Source organism: Populus trichocarpa, chromosome 3, assembly GCF_000002775.5.
Source record: "Populus trichocarpa isolate Nisqually-1 chromosome 3, P.trichocarpa_v4.1, whole genome shotgun sequence".
Classification (NCBI taxonomy): Eukaryota; Viridiplantae; Streptophyta; class Magnoliopsida; order Malpighiales; family Salicaceae; genus Populus; species Populus trichocarpa.
In genome coordinates, this window is record NC_037287.2 from 11,659,256 (window position 1) to 11,680,507 (window position 21,252).

At 35.8% G+C, this 21,252-nt stretch overlaps 3 protein-coding genes and 1 pseudogene across 11 annotated transcripts; 2 read left to right on the plus strand and 2 right to left on the minus strand.

Moving 5' to 3' along the window:
* Positions 1-1,451: 1,451 nt before the first annotated feature.
* LOC18096958 (ferredoxin C 2, chloroplastic) lies at positions 1,452-6,927 on the minus strand. 8 transcript variants are annotated; one of them, XM_052451778.1, is made up of 8 exons: positions 6,599-6,927; positions 6,436-6,499; positions 5,771-5,859; positions 4,761-4,829; positions 4,563-4,607; positions 3,490-3,534; positions 2,052-2,072; positions 1,452-1,950 (listed from the first exon to the last, which is right to left on the minus strand). In XM_052451778.1, exons 1-6 carry the CDS (start codon positions 6,857-6,859, stop codon positions 3,490-3,492), a joined length of 573 nt encoding a protein of 190 aa, XP_052307738.1. In that variant the 5' UTR covers positions 6,860-6,927; the 3' UTR covers positions 1,452-1,950; positions 2,052-2,072. The 8 variants fall into 8 exon arrangements, 6 of the variants coding, with proteins under 6 accessions (XP_052307738.1, XP_024452428.1, XP_052307737.1 ...); XR_008058894.1 differs by lacking the exons at positions 1,452-1,950; positions 2,052-2,072 and adding exons at positions 2,103-2,438; positions 2,749-2,826; XR_008058895.1 differs by lacking the exons at positions 1,452-1,950; positions 2,052-2,072 and adding exons at positions 2,103-2,438; positions 2,749-2,841.
* An 868-nt stretch (positions 6,928-7,795) lies between these two features.
* On the plus strand, positions 7,796-8,708 carry LOC127905143 (late embryogenesis abundant protein 6-like; annotated as a pseudogene).
* Positions 8,709-9,067: 359 nt separating this feature from the next.
* LOC18096960 (uncharacterized) lies at positions 9,068-12,666 on the minus strand. Of its 2 annotated transcripts, XM_024596472.2 has the most exons (4): positions 12,194-12,338; positions 11,383-12,063; positions 11,212-11,269; positions 9,068-9,576 (listed from the first exon to the last, which is right to left on the minus strand). In XM_024596472.2, the coding sequence occupies exons 2-4, from the start codon at positions 11,484-11,486 to the stop codon at positions 9,340-9,342; spliced, it is 399 nt and encodes a 132-aa protein (XP_024452240.2). In that variant the 5' UTR covers positions 11,487-12,063; positions 12,194-12,338; the 3' UTR covers positions 9,068-9,339. The 2 variants fall into 2 exon arrangements, with proteins under 2 accessions (XP_024452240.2, XP_006385640.3); XM_006385578.3 differs by lacking the exons at positions 11,212-11,269; positions 11,383-12,063 and having other exon boundaries at positions 12,194-12,666.
* Positions 12,667-13,387: 721 nt separating this feature from the next.
* On the plus strand, positions 13,388-20,229 carry LOC18096961 (AP-2 complex subunit mu). The gene is made up of 12 exons (XM_006385579.3): positions 13,388-13,700; positions 14,771-14,948; positions 15,352-15,442; positions 15,661-15,755; positions 15,924-16,013; positions 16,090-16,138; positions 16,253-16,391; positions 17,091-17,207; positions 17,814-17,904; positions 17,984-18,126; positions 19,517-19,676; positions 19,755-20,229. The coding sequence occupies exons 1-12, from the start codon at positions 13,618-13,620 to the stop codon at positions 19,833-19,835; spliced, it is 1,317 nt and encodes a 438-aa protein (XP_006385641.1). The 5' UTR covers positions 13,388-13,617; the 3' UTR covers positions 19,836-20,229.
* The last annotated feature ends 1,023 nt before the right edge of the window (positions 20,230-21,252 follow it).

Below are 21,252 nucleotides of genomic sequence, written 5' to 3' on the forward strand. Positions count from 1 at the left end.
TCAACTACATTTTTTTATTATTCCAATCAAGTACTTTAGTTAATTTTTTATTTTCTAACGTGTGTTTTTTTTAAGTTACACTCTAAGATAAGGTTATTTTTAATAAATAAAAATATCTTAAATTAAAATAAATTCTTTTAAGATTTTTTTCATCAACATAAAGACTAAAAACTATTTTACAAGTAATTAAAACTAAAAAACAATAATACAACTAAAATAGCCCCCTCCATCCAGATTCCAGTCTCTACATTACTTTTTTTTTTTTTTTACTTTTCAAATCACATTTTCTTATGATACGTTTATAGGCTATCATTTGCAGTCATAATTAATAATTAATGAAAGAGCTTATTTTAATTAAAAAAATAGTGTGAGGTATTCAAATTAAAAAAAAAAATTCAGGAGTTAAGTTTAGTTTGATCCAAAGTTGAAGGTAGTTTTAAGAATAATTTAGGAGTTATTTAGTTGAAAAATTGACTAAAGTACTTGACTATAAAAAAAATCGGTGGATTCAAAATAAAAAAATATTAAAGTTCATGTACTCAGTTGATATAAATGAATATTGGAGTACCAATAGTGATTTAAGAACAAACAACGCATCATCGAAAAATAATAGAAAGTGGGTGAAAGTACTTAATTGAAAATAAAAAAAAAATCGGTGTACTCAAAACAAAAAAATTTAACATTCATGTACTCGATTGAAAGGTTGTAAAATTAGTATACTAATAATGCAATTATCCCCAATCCAGGTGATGCGATTTTTATTTTTCCCCCCCTTAGCTCCTTATCGGAAAGACGGAAACTCTTGTTGTTTAATTATGCGGAAATTATTTCTGCCCTCTCATTCTATTAAAAGTAAATTGTGTTTATTTGAGGGAGTGGCAATGTTGTTTTTTAAAATATTTTGAACTTAAAAATATATTAAAATAATATATTTTGTATTTTTAAATAATTATTTTTAACATCAAAATAATTTAAAAACATTAAAAAAACTAATTTTAAATAAAAAAATCAAGTTTTTTTTTTTAAAAACCCGTTTGAAACGAATCCTAAACTGCCACTAGTTTCAGGGGATGCATTTATCAAAAAATAATATGAAAAGAGGTATATTCGTCTCTACACTTGCGGGAATGTGATAGACCAACTGCTGTCCATGGACCCCAATTTTGTCCATGGATGTTCATCGCTAAACTTCTCATGTCTACATAAGTCTGCCATCACAAATCAAGGGTCGCTATTGGGGCCTTGAATAAGGACCTTGGAGCCCGGTTCAGTGATAAGGCTTGCTGTAATTGCTTTTCTTTTGTAGCTGCAATTTAATTCAGAAAGTTACCCATTTTGGGCTCCGGTAATTACTGGGGAAAAGGTGGTTTTAATGAAATTGAGTGTATTGCATTGTGATGGTGGGAGTTGTGAGATGCATGCAGTTTAAAAAAGAGCTACACTAGAGGCGCTTACATGAGAGGTGTTTAGATTTTAAATTTGTTTTCTAGAGCAATTCAAGTGTTACAAGATCACTAAAAACTTCTAGAGCTCGAGAAATTAGTCATTCACCTTCAAATCTAAAGGGTCATCAGCACAAATATCATAGCCTGCGCCCTTTCAGTCCCGCAGATTACCTTGATTACGGTCACTCAGTTGTCGTCATCTTTCAGCCCGAAGATAGTCCAATCTAAACGAGATAAGATTCAAAACAATGCCAGACGCAGCCAGAGATGTCCTGCATGTGTATCCCTATCGCTCGAGATTATAGGAAGAAGATAAATCAAGAACCACCAGCCACGCTATGAATCTAGTTGAAACTAAAAGGCTGATTTTGGTGGTCCATCGAGCGTGATCTGATAGATCCATCTCTGTTCCTTGTTACGTAGGAGTCATTCGCTAAGAAAGCAAAAACCAAGCAATTCCCATCAACATTTCTATCAGAAAGCAGGCCCGTGAAGATGGATAGCAATGCTTATGATGCTATACTGTGTGCAACAAACAGTGACAATAATGCTGACAGCAAGCTAACGTAGTATTGTTGTATGCCATACGACCGGTTCTGGTCATCTTTCAAGTCAAGTCACTATGATCTGGATAAAACGCATATATATATATATATATAAACAAATAAATAATTCAATTCAGCTTAGATTCATATGCAAGTTAACGAAAGACCAGAAAGTTTCAATTGAGGCGAAACTAAAAGAAAGAAAGGAGATTCCCAGACTTTTGAACTTCAATAAGCTGAAGAGGCCAACAACGGATGTGAAGCACATAAAGATTGGCCAGATCTTTGTTCGGTGAGCTTGCTATTGGTTAGGATAGATTAATAATTCTAAAGGGTCATCCTCGGCTATATACACAGCCTAGACGATTGTTCTGTAAATGGAAATGGAATCTGCCCAACATGTCTTGGATTTATTGGAAAGAGCCTAACGTCAATATTGCTCCTACGCCTGTGCAAAGGGCTCATCAGTGTGTTAATACAGGTGAAAACGGAGAACACATTCAATAATAACCCATTAATACTGACGCTAGAATAAATTGATATAGGAAATGGATCGACAACAAGATCAGTTCTATCTTGCAGGAGCTGCTTCTTCATTTTCATTGCACCCCATATATGCAGTTTCCTCGAATTATTAATCTAGAACTATTTATATAATCTGCTTTTCTAGCTTCAGCTGTTTTCTCAACTTACAGAACACAAACTACTTTAGACCTTTATAGAATTACACGTCCTTTCACTATCATAGTAAGACGTACCCTAAATTCAGAAATCAGAGGTGGTGTGTTGTGCTAGGACTGCAAAGGGTATGTTCTCTATCGCCAAAATAACTTAGCCTGCAAGAAAGAAACCTTCAGGAAGTTCAATTGGTCAATAGGCAGTCTTCATATACGGGAAAAGGCAATTAGGAGACCCGGGCTTTTTGTTTGTTTTTCAATTGGGGGGACTCCTAATTCTTATCACCATAACAAAACTTTAGCATGCATGAACGTCTGCTTAGTCTTCCTTTTTTCTTTTTTTCTTTTTACGAGGACCTTTTGCTTGTAGCCTTTAGGTTCACCTATACATCTATATTACTATAGGAGCCAACAGGCTTTATTGTACACATTCCAAATAGAGAGCATCTCTGCTGAATTCTCTCTTCTCCGTAACTACAATTTCAAATATAGCAGTCATAACAAGCACTAAAAGCCCCACAGCTTATAAGGCTCCCAGCAAAGCTCATATATAGTTTTTATGTGTTGATATTAGAAAACCACAAGATGGAAATTAATGCATATCTACAAGTCAAGAGCATCATCACAACTTCATTCATGCAATGAATCACGTTTGAAGTTTCAATAAATCATGAAAAACATCCAATCAACCTGTAAACCATATATAGCATACAATGGTTAAAAAAGATTTAGGAGGGCATAATGAAAATTACAGGAAGGGAAAAAGCAATCCGCTTGCTAGACTAGATGGATTCTCACTTTTGATCAAGTATACTAAATTACCTATTCATCAGCCATGGCCAACTCCAACGCATAGTCATCCCTTTCCTGTGGAATTGAAGCATTTAAGAGTAAGATAACCCCTCCAAAAAATGCAACTTGGTCTTTACCTGTCTCCTTTATTTTTCTCGCTTATTTTTTTTTAAAAAAAGTGGCCTTCCTTTTATATAGATGTATTTACTTTAAACTTAGGTCTTAATAAATTGGACCATGATACAGTGCCATATCTGTATAACACACTGACCTGAGGCCGTTAGACTGTTATATTATTTGTATTTTAGCTTATTTTGTCTCCTTGGATTTGACTCCAGAATACTAACATACTTTTTTTTCCTGCTGAATTATAGGTCTCTGTGTATAAGCATCAACTACATCTATCAACCAATCCCACATTCCCATGATTCACCAATTACCTAGTCTGTGTATCTTACTAAGTTTTTACAAAAATCAATCACCCATATTGTTTCTCCAAAAATCAAACCATGAATGTGTGCATTATGAAAACTCTCCTTCTTGGAGCAAAATCTGCAATCCTTCTGTTCCTGGTCTTTACTGCTGGAATTACTGATCCAGTAGTTGCGAGGCTTGAAGCCACTAGCATACAAGGACTATTTTCCGCATGGTAATCATCATGTGGCACCTTCTGGACCTAATCCGTGCACTCTCCTCTCTGTGCATGATCCTAGGTCTTGCAAGCCTCCAAATTAATGCTATTCTGAAACTAGTTTCAAGTGGGGTCTTCAAAATCTTGCTTATTTCTAATGTAAAAAAATCTAGCTAGATTTATATGACTCCTGCTATATTTAGCTGGACTATGTGCATATGTACGTCTTCCCTTTTCTCCCTCGGTTTTTTCTTTCTTTTCTTATCTATGTTCTAGCTGGATTCAGTTCACTAATTTGTACGTGCTGATCATAATTTAAGTTAGTGGAACTGCATTAATTTCTTATCTTTTATTTATAATGTCCTCGTATGATGTTTTAGTAGACAGTGTTGACAGGAAACAAAACAAGAAACATGTGCCCTGGTTACCATAATTCTTCATTCACAGCATGTTTCAAGAATTTGGAACTTACAATTGGTCCTCGGGCAAAATATCTTCCAAACTGAAGCCAATACACCTGCACAAGCCAGTTTTCAGAGCTACAAGCAAACAAAGATTCAACGCCTGAATAATTTCATGACACTGCAGTCTTATTTTTTCTATTTCTTGTGAGGATCAGATAAACATAAATGATGTTTTTCAAAAGTGAAAAATTGAGTTTGCAAGTCACCTCATCCTCATCTTGTGTTTCTACTTCAAGATCAGAAGACGGGAAGCCCACACAAAGAAGTGCATATCCCTGCAGATTGCAAGTCAAAATCATACATTTTCAAAGAACATGGTAAATTATCATCACAAAATTGCAAATTCAAACACAGCCAGCTAAATTATCTGATTTGGAAATACTAGCTTAGACAACAAGAGAAAGTTGAGCAAGAACAGAAATGTTAACTACTTTCATCAATGAATTTTCTTTCTGATGTTATTTAAAATTTGCGATGTTAAGCATAAGAAAAGCTAGATCTTGGATGCAACCACCCACTTTTAAATTCCACATCTGAAGGATTTTTTCAAAATACACTTAAATTAGAGGTCTTTCATATTGACTAAATTTGATTTTACTGTTTCTGCAATTGAGGATCACCGTGGGTGTTATGCAATCCTTTTAATTTCACATAAGCTTACATCTCTGGCATCCAAGAGGGAAAAATATGGAAAAGTTCATTAAAAGACAAGCTTGACCAAAACGATTTGCCAAAGATGTCCTAACAGCATAAAGCACCAAATCATTACAAACTAAAGAGCACAAAATACAGAACTTTCAATCATGGTGCTAATATCTGAATACTATTAAATATGAAATAAAATATAAGCCCTTCATTCACCTCTTACTTCTGAGAAAAAAAAGAAGAAGAAGAAGAATAAACTAGACCTTCAATTCCATGTTATGTTTTATACTTATTCTAAGAAACCATGTCGTGCTTTATTGAGAGGCATGGGATATCCAATTCAATTATCATTGTCTTTTTTTCTTCCTGAACTCGTCCACTAAACAGGATTTAATTTGTTGCCTCTAGACAACTGTGCATAGTTGGTATAAAGTGAAGCTTCAGAACTCTGCCCCTTCTACAAGGTCCCTAGAGCACAATGTCCATAAACCTAAATTATACGTAATATTCAGAAGCTATGTCACTGCGATAAAAAAAATTAAGAAAAAAATCTGAAATAAAGGGCACAGACCTTCGACTTCAACTCAGCAGAGATCCCTAAAGCTTCTGGCTGTCTAAGTTGCCCTGATTTAACACGTACAGCACAGCTGGTGCAACAACCTGCAAGTACATAGCATTTCATCTAGATCAATTCTAACCAGAAAAATAGAAAGGGCCATAGACAGCAGAGTAAATACTCAGGAAATCCTATTCTCAGAAGAAGAAAAAAATCATACAGAAATTATCATCAAGTGGCCTATCAGAAAACAGTGGCGTAATTTTTTCTATTGATTTGGTAGTGTCAATAACGCAGATGCAAGAGATCTAATAAAACTAGCACTTCCTTTCTTATAAAGTTAAGTTTTGGGTTTAATGCGCGCTAAAAAAGTCATGACTGCAGTGAGCTATAAGTTGCATAATACATTAAAAGGAAGCTACTCCAGCGGGTGGAAGAACTGATAGATTAACAAATAAACAAAAGAGAGCGAAAGAGGAATTATTTGTTGGGTTTCCTTTTCTTGTCTTCCCTCCCCACTCCCACTCCTTTTCATAATAAGCTAAAATGAAAGACCCAATGCACCATATCCGACCGAAAACCTCTAAACTCCCAAATACTATTTAACCATGAGTCTTTTAAAATAAATAAAAAATTAATTTAATTTAAATTGATAGAGTGGCATTTGAGAACCGTATTACCGTGCCTGCAAGCAAATGGAAGTGTGATGTTCTGTGACTCCGCTGTGTGCAATATATACTGGTCCTGCATTTCGATTTTAAAAAATAAATAAACAAAATTTATACATGCAATTCAATCACTGTCAATTAAATTCAACAAACATAGTCTAAATTAATAATTCACCTCTGGAACAAGGAACTCGTGAACAACGCCTCGTTGCCTGTCGTGAACAGTGACCTTGTGAGTTGGAATCGAGGGAGAGTAGCTGTTGCCGGTTCGATCGCTCACTCCTACTGAAGATTGAAGCTCCGATGTCGTTTTAGCAACGCGGCATTTAAGAGAAGTGGAGTGTTGAGTCGTGGAGTTTGGAGATGAAATTCGCCGGTAAAATGCCGGTTTCCTGCAGAGTGAGTTGCAGGAGTGGCTTGAAATGATAAGGTCCATGGATTCTTTTTGTCGTTTCTCCTCTCCTCTCCTCTCTGGCGGTTATTTTATGTTATGTAAGGGTGGAGATTTGCTACTTGCCTTTGTAGGAATCGTTGGATGTCACACCACTTGATTGTTTTGCTGTTTTTTTTTTTTTTTTAGAAATATTGGGATTGACTTGTTCTGTGGAATAGTAACTTTCTTTTTATTTGGGTCCGAAGGGCTGCTTTGGATAGAAAGGAGAAAAATGCATCATATGACATAGAAACAAGGTTTATTATAATTAAAAAAAATACAATATAAGTTGTAGGGAAAAACTTACTAGTATAAAAAAAATTGAATTAATAATAAATGCTGGTCATAGACCTACAAATGATATAAATAGTATGTTTAAAGAAATTGAAAATGATTTAGCTTGAATTTTCAAATTAAAGTAATATAGTTGATTTTCTTATAAAACGAGGCATCCATGTCCGATTAATTTCAATCATAAAGTTATTATTATCTTTAATATTTTAAAGAATATGAATTTAAATCCTTTTAAACGTGATGGTACGTATCCCTCTTTGATTCATATAATTAATACTAGTAATTAGTGGACTTTCAAACGCTCTACTATGATACAAGTGTGATGAACTTTTTTAAAATTTATATAAATATAAAAATGTATAAAATTTCATGTATGGTGCCTATCGTACATTCATTTTATGAATGATTTATATATTTTGTCCAACAACAAGCTACTATTTACTAGTATAAAAATGTATAATGAGCCGTCATACTTTTTTTTTTTTCCATTATATATTTTGTCCAACAACAAGCTACTAAAAATATGGACGGCTCATTGAAGCTGCCGCTCATCAACTCCTTAAGAATTTTGCCTCTCTTGTGCAAATCATGTTCGCTGTTTGATCTCACTCTATGTCTATGAAGCACAGTCGCAGGCCATTAAAAAAACAAAATGTCCTTGTTGCTGCCGTTTTCCTTCTTTCTTTTGCCCCATGTTAAGCGCAAGAGGCCCGCGTCCAAGGAGGGTGCATTTGTTCAACCTGGCACTTATTCGAAGGCATGCAGCTGCATGAACGGCACTCGGCAATCACCGTGGCGTCCTAGCAATTCCTTACATTTCTAGACTGGAACATCATGCGCGGAAAAAGCTGTTTCTATTTCAGCAAAACATAAATCAAAAACTGTAACGTGTTTCTGTTGTGAACGCGAAAGGAGAAGGATGCAAGCTGCTAAGGAGAAAATCAGCAATCTTGCTAGTGTTGCCAAGGAGCGCATGACCATTTGCAAAGCTAAAGTCGAAGAGCAGGTTATATTTCTCGAACAACTCAAATAGAGAGAACAAAAGGAAAACATCTGTTTGGATATTAAGTGTTTTATCCGTTACAGTGTACCGTTGTTTTGTAAAGCTTGCTTGGTGAAAACTTGCAGGCACAGTAGGCGACAGCCAGGACAGAAGAAGAGAAAGAGCTGGCCAAGGAGCGTGGAAAAGTAAAGGAAGCACAGGCAAAGATGGGGTTGCATCACCAAGCATGCAGCTGAGAAATTGAGTTCCAACCACCACCACCAACGTCCTGCGGTGGGCACTCAGCCAGTGGTGGGAACTCGGCCCATGGTTGGAACCCGTGCAAACCAACCAGTTGGGACTGCAGGTACCGTGCCTGTAAGCACAGTTCCTACATACCCCCTAGGAGGGCACCCTCCTGGACAGAACTATGTTTAGACAATTAATCATGCAGTGTGTTGGAAGGTGGGACTCCATGGGTGTATGTACGAGTGTAGAGTGTAGACTTGTCTGTCTCGAGTTTCAGCCTTCTGTTGGAAACTCTCTGTTATGAATGGAAAAATAGATTCGATCAAGCATCCCTCTTTACCATGCTGCAAGTCATCGGACATACAAGTATGAAGCAGGTGTTTCGAGAGTCGAGCTGGTCTGGTTTCAGTAAGAAAAATTTCGTTTGGTTTGCCCATATAACTCATTTCCTGCAAGGATATACGGAAATAGTTGATGGACAGATACATGAAAACAGTCAACTGCACGGCATGCAAGTCATTGGATCTTTCCTGTATTTAACTTTGTGTGCAAACAAACAAAATATAGCAAATCCGGGAATAAGAAAATGTGAACAATCAAACCAGGTGTGCAGAAGACCGGATATGAAGGCCTCTTCAAAGGGAAGGATGAGAAAATATATATACGAGCAAGTACAGGGAACAACATGGATCAATTGGTGCATGCATTCAACTCCAACAGAGTCAGTTTTCTAGAGCATCTGTGACATTTATCTGATTAGATGGTCTAAATTAAAATCTTATCGCATACCAGTTGGACAAAGCCTTGTAACATAAACAACAATACAGTTGGGTCTAGGGTCTTCACACCACAAAAACAAAGCGTGAATCTATTCTAAAAGAATAACCCAGCAGCAAACCTACCCTATAGACCTTACAGATGAAACCCAGCCACCCCTGAGCCCTGAACATGAAGACCATTATACCCACTGCAGTCTCCCTTGATGTTCCACACGCTGTTGAATTTTTCCATCATGTGACATCATCTGCGTCTTGATTTTAGCTGGCCGGGTACTGTACTTCACTTCAAACCTCAGCAGAGGCTTGTGTTGTTCATCAACACTGGAAGATGTATCTGGTAAAACCTCGTCAAAGAACTCATCTGCCACGTCTCCATCTTCATCTATCCTGAGGCGTTTTGCATACCATCTCAGACCCTAAATAGGAAAAGATAAACAGACCATCAACATACTTTAAGAGATCAAATCAATAAAAATGTGAGCTAAGACACGGATCAACTGTGTACTGTCTTCATAACATTTGGAGCTTGGAACTACAAGACAAAATACATAAAATAAAATTAAGCAGGATAAATTGACTTGCTAACTTTGCTCTGTTTTACCATTGCTGCTCAAGATTTCAAGGAGCCTACCAATTAAATCCATGAATAACTAGTGTAATTCTGCGATTCAATTGATCACATGTGTGAAGCATCCCATTTATACATTTCGTGAATTTAAATTTTCCCGAACAAAAAATTTATCCAAAGGAATGAATGAAGAGAAAGATCAGAGTGTAAAGATTACTATGCTCAAGAAACAGCGACATTGCATACGGAGGAAATGTTGATTTTTATGAGGTCACAAACATGAAAAGCCCAACTTAACTAGCTAGGTTTATCAGCACCTACGAAAGTTCAACTATTTCTATCCTTCCCTATGTACACACAGGACCTCCTAGTTCGGGCTTCTCCAACCTACCTACTTCTACAGATGTTATTATCTCTGCCTCCTGTAATTTACCTAAAACAAACCAGCAGAGTATAACCCTTATTCATTGTCAAGTTGATTAAAGAAGAAGTAATGTTTCCTCATGCCCTTTTGGTCTATACAGCCAGGTGGCCCATCCTCTGCTTGCCAAAGGAAATTGAAGCTGCCAAGTATTTTACCTCAAAATCACCTAATATGCATGCTTCATAATTATAATCTCTCTCAAGAATTTGTGCTTCCAACAGCAACCAATACATCTCAAACATGCCATTATCTCTGGTACCCATTTGGATGTAGCCATTGAACATGAAATAAAGAAAGAACCAAAAGACCATAAGCAACTAACAACTAGACAGTGCTGCAGAAAATGGAATACACTTCATCCTTCTCTCATTCATAGAATATGAACTTGAAAGAGTATGATTTTTGGCTGCTGTCCATGTAAAAAAGATAGCTAAGAAGGAGACCCAGAGCAAACTCCTCAAGGGGAAAACATCTTGAAATTACCATACAGACACCTAAAGTACTCTTCTAAATTTTAGTTAAAATCCAGCTACCTCTTTGTAAATGTGCAGAAATGGCTAGGGGTAATAGAACGGTTATCTCTCCATTTGTCAACTAATTCACAAAATGGAAAGCATATTCTGCCCCTCTCAAGCATTGTATTGTGATGCCTATGCTATTGCAGTACACTCTTTCTCTTGTTTCTTCAAATAGATGCCTCTTAGTTAAACATAGTATCAGCAAAGGTTAATGCATTCCATTACTTTGTATCCATACCTCCGAAAACCCACCTCCGTCAATTGCATAAATACAATGGCTCGTTTATTTTTTATGGGTATCACACATTGCAACATTCAAGACAATGGGTTATCACTCAACATTGCTGCCTTAAAACTTATAGATCTTACTCCTACTTGATTATTACCAGCTGATATTTGAGACCAAAAAATTTGCTAATGTCCAATGAGCCTAAACATTATTTTAAATGATCTAAAGGCATAATAATCTAAGAGCAATAAACACAATGAACTAATGTTCACATTTTTTTGTCAAATCATTTGAAAATAGCAGACACCCTACCTTAGAAAAATTTACAGAGGCGACCATGAAATAACTAATAACTTCAGCGGCACAGGAACTACACACCAAACCAAAGCAAAAGGCCAATCAAAATGCCAGTCAGAAGGTTCAAAGTTGAGCTTCACCGCACATTAATGGTGATTTGAAGTTACTACCATAGGGTCATCTCACCAGAAAACACTCTGCAGTAGCATCATATGTTGCAGACATTCACAAAGATTAACACCAATGTGAGGCAGGCACAGTAAAATGTTGCCAACGTGACAGCATGTCATGACACAAGAAATTATTAGAATGCAGAAAACTAATAGAAAACAACAGGCCACATTCCATAACCCTGATAAGAAAAAAGTTTGCAGAAGTTATTTTATGAGACACTACAAAAACTCAATAGGTTTACGGAGGTAAGGGCGAACCAACTCATTAGGTTACAAGATTGGCAGTTTAACTTGCAAATAAGACTACAACGGTGCATCAATAAAATTTGGAGGATGAACATTGCTTTCCATTTATAACTGCATTTATAATGCAAGATTCCTCGTGGAAGAAAGCTAGAAATAACAATCATATGTTAAAAACTTTACAATCAAACTCAAAAATTTGGAGCTGCATTATGAGAACCTCAACAAAACTCCAAATGTAAAAGGTCCAAACTCCATCTTCAATCATTCTGAACACGTTAACCAAGGAAAAGAAGAGTCAGATTCTCATCATCCATTCCCTCTTTTCGAAGGAAAGAAACAAAGATCCTACTGACCTCTATTGGGATTGACAATAATCTAAATGAAACACAGCAAATTGATATCGAAACTTACTCCTTAGTAAACACCAGCAATCATATATCTTCCGCAGCTACATTGTTTAATGACAATTCAACAATACCAAAACAACCCAACACTTGTCATTTCAAAACCCCAAACAATCACTAAAATCGAAAACTAACAAAGCAAACAAAAATGTGAAGTCTAAAGAAAGAACAGACCTGAACGCCGCCGTCGCCGGAGTTGCAGGAGACGATTACGGGTCCAAGCTGGGGGCGTTCGACGGCGACTTGGAGAGGAACGCTAAAACCTTTACGGGGAAGCCCGGTTTCTTGGAAATTGGAGCGAAAAGGAGCCTGGTTGGGGTGTTGATGATGATCTTCTTCGTCTTCTTCTTGTTCTTGTTGGTCTTTCACTTCGTGGCCTCCATCATCTTTAGCAAATCCAAGAAACCCCGCTAACCTCTTAAAGAATCGCATCGCATCCCCAACTACGAGTCGAACTTAATCGAGAACTAGACAAGGAGAAGATGGGATTGTTTGTGGATTTTATGGAGAGGGAGAGAGTTGGGATTTAGAGAGAGGGGGGTGGGGTGAAAGTGAGGTTTAGATTAGAGACTTAATTGTCGGAGAAGAGATGACAGGGAGAGAAATGATCTGTTTGCTTGCAAATCTGTTTTGCTTTTGTTTTGTTGTTGGTCTGGAAATGAAGGATTTCGATAACGTTTAATTTTTAAAAACAAATATTTAAAAAAAAAATTTAACTTTTTTAATTTTTATCATTATTTTAATATGTTTATATTAAAAATAAATTTAAAAATAAAAAACATATTATTTTAATATATTTATAAATAAAATATATTTTAAAAAATTATTATTATCTTAATATCAAACAAACTTTTTTAATTAAAGGGTTCGTTTTGTTTTGTTATTTTTTTTTATTATTGAGATTTTTGTCCATTTCTTTTACTTAGCATGAATTTTTTTTCATGCAAATTACCTAATTATTTTATAAGTAATATATTTTTTAATGTTTATTTTTAAAAAATATTTTTTAATTATTATAGAAAAAAATAATGATAATGTTGGTTGTGAGATGATGATAATAATTAAGAAAATAAAAAAAGTAAAATAATAGTGATAAAATGGCGGTGGTAGTGAGATAACAGGTTGTGAGAAGTTATTTTATATAAAAATTAATGGTTTTAGTTAAGTGATTCAGATATAGATATAAGTCATAATCAAGAAATCAAAATAATTTAAGGATAAAATCAATATAAAAAATAGTTTGGATGCAAAATTGATACTACTTAATAATTTGGGGATATATTTTATGTTTTCCCAAAAATAAAAAAGAAAAGTAAGAAGGCGCGTGCGAAACAAAGGAAGACCAACGAGTTAATTGCTCTTTGACTTCAAACAAAACCATCTCTTCAACATCTCAAAACAAATGAAATGAAACAAAGCAAAACCTCATTCTTTCTTTAAAAAAATCTCAAAATTTCCCACATCACCGATTACCTAATCAACACCGTCCATCAGCCTCGAGACTCCCTAGATCTGCATTTCCAACCTCCACCGCCTTCTTTTACCGGATAATAGTGGTTGTTTGAGTAATATTCGAGGCGCGATCCACTGGATCAGAGATGCCGGTGGCTGCTTCCGCCGTCTACTTCTTGAATCTTCGCGGCGATGTCCTCATCAATCGCCTCTATCGTGACGATGTCGGGTAATCTCTTAATTTTCCCTTTTATATATGTTGCTTTATGAATTTGTAGGAACCTGACCTTGTTGTGTGAATGTTTTTTTGTGGAATTGAATGTTTGGCTCTGTTAAATGTGAAGCAGGTAAAATCATCTTTATTTTTTCTTAGATTAACTCTACTAGATTTCGAAAATAAATTCACTCGAACAACGAGTTAATAATGTTGTTGGATACTGGAATCATTTTTTTACCATAAAGGAAGGAATAATCGTCACGAGGACACACGATACTTGCACACATCAATTTCTTCGAAATAGTATTTCAATTCCATAAAAGAAGTCCTGCTGACAGTCTAAAACTTGGCAAACGTGAGTGAAATGGTTCATGCAGCTCGCAATTTCACCCTGCTACTTTGCTTTTGACATATTCAATGAGGCATGGCCATTCTCATTTTTTGTTGTCTTGAAGAAGAATTAAACCTCAAATCTCTAGCTAGCTCAAGGATTTAATTTCACGAATCTACCCCTTTCCCTCCAAGGAATATTGAGAGTGAACAATATTCCTCCTTTACTTTTGCAAAGAAGACAGAATGCGGTGTTCCGTGTATGGTACAGGCCACACCTGTTTTGTAATTAAAGCATTGCAGCAGGTAATGCTTGTTAAGCATGGGCTCTTGAAATCTTTTCCTTTTCACGGGAAGGTGAGGAACTGCATGAGTGGAGCCACACACGGTGTTGGCAGATGAACACTGGACGCCATAGCTTCTTTATCAATGCTATATCATTCCCCCCTTGATTCGTGAAAAACCTACTATGGAATCCATGTGCTTTTTTATTGAGAAGCAATGCCTCCTGCTATAACTTCTCTATCAATGTTGTATCATTCCCCCTTGATTTGTGAAAAACTTATTATGGAATCGAAATGCTTTTTTAGCAATGCCTCCATTTTTTCTGATTTATTTTAGCCTGTTCTTCCCATTTCCCCATTTTTTGCATTTTCTGTTCTGATCCTCTTGTTTGTGTTTGAGATGCAATAATTGTGGCGGCTTTGCAGTTTGTAATCTTCAATTGGTACTAAATTTACAAATTTTTTCAGTGGAAATATGGTGGATGCCTTCCGGACACATATAATGCAAACGAAAGAACTGGGAACATGTCCAGTGCGGCAGATTGGAGGTTGCTCTTTCTTTTACATGAGAATTAGCAATGTCTACATTGTGATTGTTGTCAGCAGCAATGCTAATGTAGCTTGTGCATTCAAGTTTGTTGTTGAGGTAGTCAACTTCTTCTTTGTACTTTTTTTTCAGGTTTAGCTTTAAATACATATAAGGATTGGCCTAGATGGTCTTACAGAAGGCACCTGGAAATTGCCTTCTGGCGTTAATGGATTTGAAAAAAACAAAAGGGTGCTGCCTACAAAACGATGAGCATCCATCATTATCTAATTATTTTTCTGTTTGTAGTATGATTCTTTTACTAGCATGATTACATTGTTCTGTTATTATTCTTGCTAATACACACACCAAATTTTATTGTACTTTCAGTGTCAAATGAAGTCCTTAGCCATCACAAACCCAATGATCAAAAAGCATATCTGTTGGATATTTTATTTGTAGGAAACCAAAAGTAAATTTTTTCTTCTGCAGCTGATACTGCTATTTTCCGTGCTGTATGCAGGCTGTTGCATTGTTCAAATCATACTTTGGTGGGGCTTTTGATGAAGATGCCATCAGAAATAATTTTGTTCTGATTTATGAGCTGCTAGATGGTAAGCAATTGAAAGCTACTAGACTCTTAGGATTGCTTGCTTTTACCCCCCCCACCTTTTTTTTGGAAATTTTATGAAATCCACTTTACTACTGTTTGTGTTGTGGGGTTATTTTGCTTGTCATTATCCAGCAAATGAAAAATTAGATCAAATTTGCATTTCAGAACTGTAATATTATGCAGATTAGTAATTGATTGGTATTTACATTGAAATTGCAGAGATCATGGACTTTGGTTACCCACAAAATCTTTCTCCTGAGATTTTAAAGCTTTACATCACACAAGAAGGAGTCCGCTCACCGTTTTCGTCCAAGGTTAGTTGTTTGTTTTAATAGATGCTGTTCAGAAGAACTATGACATGGAACCTTGATTTGCTATAGCTTTTTTATTTGCCAGGATTGGCTCTTCAATAGAAATGTTGTGTTAAATAGCCATTGACCTTTTCTCTTCTTGTGTTTTCACCAATGGGAAAAATAAAATAGCCTACAGATAAACCTGTCCCCAATGCAACTTTACAAGTTACAGGTGCTGTCGGTTGGCGCAGAGAAGGCCTTGTTTATAAAAAGAATGAGGTGATTCAATTTTTCCTGCTTCTCACTTCACTGGAATTTGGCCATTGTGCTGGATTTTCACATTATTTGCGTACAGGTTTTTTTGGATATTGTGGAGAGTGTTAACCTTCTTATGTCTTCAAAAGGTGGGTTATGAATTTTTTTTATAAAAAAATTCTCATGTAGCTTTTCTATATCTGTTCTTTTGGATATAATAGAATCACTGACTCGGTTGATCATAAACAACTTGGTGATTATAGGTAACGTCCTGCGCTGTGATGTAACTGGGAAGGTTCTTATGAAGTGCTTCCTCTCTGGAATGCCTGATTTGAAGTTGGGTTTAAATGATAAAATTGGTCTTGAGAAAGAGTCACAACTGAAATCTCGTCCTGCTAAAAGGTAGTTTTTTAATGGAACATAAATATCATCCCTTCCCTCCCTACTGTCAAAAAAGTATTTTGCTTGACAATTCCGTCCTTTTCTTTTTGTTATTCTTGTATTTCATTATGACCTTCCTTTTTTTTTAAGCATAATGCATCATTCTATTTTCTTTTTCATTTTCCTTTTTTCCATCTTTTCTGACTGGTTAGGCTGAGAAGTGCTTTCCTCGGATGTGATTTTTCTTCTCTAACTGAACTTTGGGCTCAGCTTGATTCTGCAATCCATTTGAAAAAAAACCCATAATAGAAGGCTTCGCCTCTGCTGGTTTACTCACCCTAATGCAGTCATAACATATGCATATATCTAACCTGGGATGAATAAATACTAAGCAGTTTTCTTTGTGAAATCATCTTTATGCTGATCTCTCTCTCTGTCATCATCGTCATCACAGTATTGGAAAGGTTTTTGCTTGCTGGGTCTTGAAACTAATCAATTATGAATTGCAACAGTATTTCATTTCCTCTTCTGCTTATAATTCATTGCTGGGATGGAATAGCCTCAGCTATTTTTGCTGCTTGGTTTTGTGATTTCTTTTTGTTTTTTACATCAACTTTTGTCTAAACACACAAATAAATTGTGCCTTGTTGGTTTTAGGCTGCAAGTTGCTATCTTTATGTTTGTTTCAATAACTTGGTCTTTGAATATGCTGTTATGCAGTGGCAAAACAATTGAGCTTGATGATGTTACTTTCCATCAATGTGTAAATTTGACGAGGTTTAACTCAGAGAAGACTGTAAGTTTTGTCCCTCCAGATGGTGAATTTGAATTGATGAAGTAAGTTGAAGAAATCTCTCTCGTGATTTGTTATATGCCTGAAGTTTATGTTTGAATTCTCAAGTTTTCCATGTGAATTTTGGAATTTGACGATAAAAATATATACCTGCTGGGGTGCCCGTCAGAGTCTTCCAAATGAATTGGTAGTTTGTCCATAAAAAGGATAAAAATAAAAATTAGATATTATTTTGTTCACTTTTGGTCTGATAATAGTCTGGTGTATCTCATACTTTTCAAAGGATTTTAATTGCATTAACCATGGTGAGTTTACTACCTTGTATGCTTGACAGTTGATTGTGTTTTGATTTTTTGCTTCTCGACAGCCTATCTGGACCCTTTATTTCCATAGACTGCTCTATTTTAATCCATCAAATCTAGACTAGCTTGAACTTCTCTTCCCCTCATTAACGATCATGCACTTTGGATTAAATTCTTCAATTATTTGAGGCTTGCTACTGAAGGCCTGTCAACATTTTTTTTATACCATAAGAAGTGCAATTAATTTCTTCAAAAATTAAAGTGGCTGGTGCTGATTTAATTGTGTCATTGTTTGATGATCTTTTAAGGTTTGATGTATTGATTTGCTCAGTGTTTTATTTTTCACAGGTATCGTATCACTGAAGGGGTTAATCTTCCATTTCGGGTATTGCCAACAATCAAGGAACTTGGTCGAACACGCATGGAAGTGAATGTCAAGGTTTGTTTTTTGGTTCAGTTATCATGCTCTATGTGGATGTTTGCAGTTGTCCAGTTATCTTATGTAGACTAATCTTCAGGTTAAGAGTGTCTTTGGTGCAAAAATGTTTGCACTGGGGGTTGTCATCAAAATTCCTGTTCCAAAACAAACTGCTAAAACCAGTTTCCAAGTTACATCTGGTCGAGCAAAGTACAATGCTGCAATTGATTGCATAGTTTGGAAGTAAGTTTGTTTAGCTTGTTAAATGTGTAAATTTAATTTGTTTTTTGGGTTCCTTTGATAGATTTTCTAAATATAAGAACTGCATTGTTGTATGCATCCCTTTCAATATCACGTGTTAGTCTTATATTTATTTCAAATGTGAAGGTGCATGGAAATGGCCTTAGTTTATGGTGACTTTCTGATCCAATAATGATCCTTCATACTGGTTTAGTTTATTTCTTCAAGTTCAATAATTATAATACCACCTATTCTTTCATAGCCTCTGAAGTTCAATTACACAGAAAATAATGCCAACTGGCAGAGGCCATTCTTGAGGTTGGATGACCTGTTATGAATATTTGTATACAAATTAACTTCTAGTGAAATCTGACTTGGATACAAATCATTGGAAGAGTCAGATTGTTTAATTTGTTCAAGGCTATTGAGCTCAGGCAGTACAGATAGATTCGTCCGATGCCTTTCTGAGGATTATACTGAAATGACAGTCTGTGTGCCTGTAATGCCTGCAGTGTTAATTAACATGAAGGTTTACATTTACTTGAAAATGAAAATAGATACTGATCACAGCCTTCATTAATTATTTTTTAATGAACATTCAACATTTAGTCATTGTCTCTTACACCGCACATCAGGACTATAACCAGCAATGCTTGCATGGAAAGCCTGTTGGGGTTCTATAATTATCATTTGGAAAGATGGCACAAGTGTGAACACATGTAATCTTAACTAGTCACTGTATGTGAGAAATTGAGCAAAACTATTATTCAACTATAAATACTACATAACTTACAAGCAGTTAAAATTTCTGTTAAATTTTTTGTTTTCCAAACTCTAAAAGTTGGCTTATATTTGGGGTTTTAACTGTCATCAATAACTAATGTGATAAATTATTTGGAATCTCCTTTTTTTGTGGGTTAAAAAGAAGATTTTATTGCAAAGTAATCAGATCTGAATTGCAGCAAGGAAGCATTTGCTATCCAGTGACCCTGCCATTTTTTCTACTTCATAAAGGTTTTGTCAATACTAACTTGGAAGTTTTGATGTGTATTCCAAAAGATGGAAAAACTTTAATTAATGGCTTCATCAATTATTTTTTGTAATTAATATAACGTTTTGGTGGATATTGTTATTGAGCCCAGATTTGATTTCCCATGGTATAGATGGTTTACAAGATGTCCTGCTGTCATGCTTTTTGCCTGAAAAGGAAAATCATTCTATGATGTCATGCTACTTTGGGCATGTCTTGATTGATCAACTCAGACTCTAGTGCATTTACTAATTTGTGCTTGTTGGCTTTATTGTATAATTATGTTATATTGTAAATGTCTTGTTATCTTTAGATTGCACTCCGAATGCTATTGCTCAATGGCATGTTTTTTGATCTGTTTAGGATAAGAAAATTTCCTGGACAAACCGAGCCAACCATGAGCGCAGAAGTCGAGCTGATTTCTACCATGGCAGAAAAGAAGTCTTGGACGAGGCCTCCGATTCAGATGGAGTTCCAGGTTCCGATGTTTACAGCATCTGGTTTACGCGTTCGTTTTCTGAAGGTATAGATCTGAAGTTAAAAGTTACGGATACCTTTTTTGTGTAAAGAAGCAGCTCTGACCATGAATGATTTTATGCAGGTATGGGAGAAAAGTGGGTACAACACAGTTGAATGGGTTCGTTATATTACCAAAGCAGGCTCGTATGAGATTAGGTGCTAGAAGCGATTGAATGCTGTTCTGAGACTTATATGCGGAGGACATTGCGGGGAGATTGAATCATTTGCTAGTTATTCTAGCCAGGTTGAAATGAAACCATTGCTTCTTCATTAACCTTGTTGGCAACAATGATAGAGCCTCCCTTTCCTTCCGAAATGCAGCTACTGGGTTTCTCGGCCTCTTGATTCATATTTTTGTTGTCAATATATTATTATTTGGAGTGCTTAGTGGTTGTACTGTAAAGGCTCGTCCTTTTGGCAGAACTGAAAGACAGTTTTTCCAATCACGCTCAACTGTTTGTTGCACTATTGCCAAAGTTTCTGTTTGTAATTTGATGTAATCATTAGTGACCCGAGATTGTGGTAATTTCAAGTTCTCTATCGAGTGGTGTTGGCTATTTTGGTCTGAGTTCTTCCATCAAAGCTAGTGCAAGAAAACATGGTTTATAGCTTCCGCCTTACCTGCGGTGCCTCTGTGAAACGAGCTACATCGTTCAGATAGGGTGGCACGATTGTCTGCCAATGCCCATGCCATCTTAAGGATAAGCTCCTTCTGCTCTCGAGAATCTAGTGGTTTTGGAAGATGGATTTGCCTTGCCTACAGCCCCATGAAATTACAAGAACAGAACCTTGGCGTTAAGCTGGTTTAGATCCGGTTCATCGCAATGGGACTACTACAGAACGGACGTTAAATATCTACTGGGTAAAATACAAGTTTGCAAAATGATCCATCTAAAGATAATAGAGCAAGTGTTTGAAGAAGAGAGAGAATCATTGAAGTGGGGAGGAGCTTAAAACATCAATGCTCAACTGATAGAATTTTTCAAAGGCCCGAAAAACTGAAGACTGCACAGAACCATCATCTAGGTAGAGATTTTATAGATGCAAGAGATTATGAATATAGAAGAAGAAGTACAGTTTCCAAGGACAAAAATAATAATTATTATTGAAGTTGTGGTGATAGCCATGCATTTGGTTAGAACTTGGAAAAGTTCCATTCCAACCAATTAACGAATGGATAATGAGACAAAAGTGACGCGGAAGTATTTGAACTATGGAAAGAGGAATGGATTATGTATTTAAGAAAGTAATAGTTGGACCACAGATATTTTTTTAATTATTTAGAACATAGTTTTGCAGGAGTATTGGCAGACAAGTATAATAATCTATGGTTCGTTACTGGAGATAGAATTAAGAAATGAGACAATACCAAACTGAATGTTCGTCAAATTTGTAGAGCGGCACGAGGAGGATTTTTAGGAAGAAGTTTAAAAATATAATTATTTTTTATTTAATTATATGATAACAAAAATAATTACTTGTAAATTGAATATCAACTCAAAATTAGAAAGTTTACTTAAGACTGTGATAACTTCATAGAAAAAAATCAATATAAATTAGGAAATTCAATTCTGAATTAA

Coding starts and splice junctions, on each gene's coding strand:
- LOC18096960 (XM_006385578.3), bottom strand. CDS start 12,451: ATGCGATTCTTTAAGAGGTTAGCGGGGTTTCTTGGATTTGCTAAAGAT. Junction 9,577..12,193: donor CCGGCGACGGCGGCGTTCAG/GTCTGTTCTTTC, acceptor TTTCCTATTTAG/GGTCTGAGATGGTATGCAAA.
- LOC18096961 (XM_006385579.3), top strand. CDS start 13,618: ATGCCGGTGGCTGCTTCCGCCGTCTACTTCTTGAATCTTCGCGGCGAT. Junction 13,701..14,770: donor CTCTATCGTGACGATGTCGG/GTAATCTCTTAA, acceptor AAATTTTTTCAG/TGGAAATATGGTGGATGCCT. Junction 14,949..15,351: donor CATTCAAGTTTGTTGTTGAG/GTAGTCAACTTC, acceptor TGCTGTATGCAG/GCTGTTGCATTGTTCAAATC.
- LOC18096958 (XM_024596660.2), bottom strand. CDS start 6,859: ATGGACCTTATCATTTCAAGCCACTCCTGCAACTCACTCTGCAGGAAA. Junction 6,500..6,598: donor ACGAGTTCCTTGTTCCAGAG/GTGAATTATTAA, acceptor ATCGAAATGCAG/GACCAGTATATATTGCACAC. Junction 4,830..5,770: donor CTGCTGAGTTGAAGTCGAAG/GTCTGTGCCCTT, acceptor TGCAATCTGCAG/GGATATGCACTTCTTTGTGT.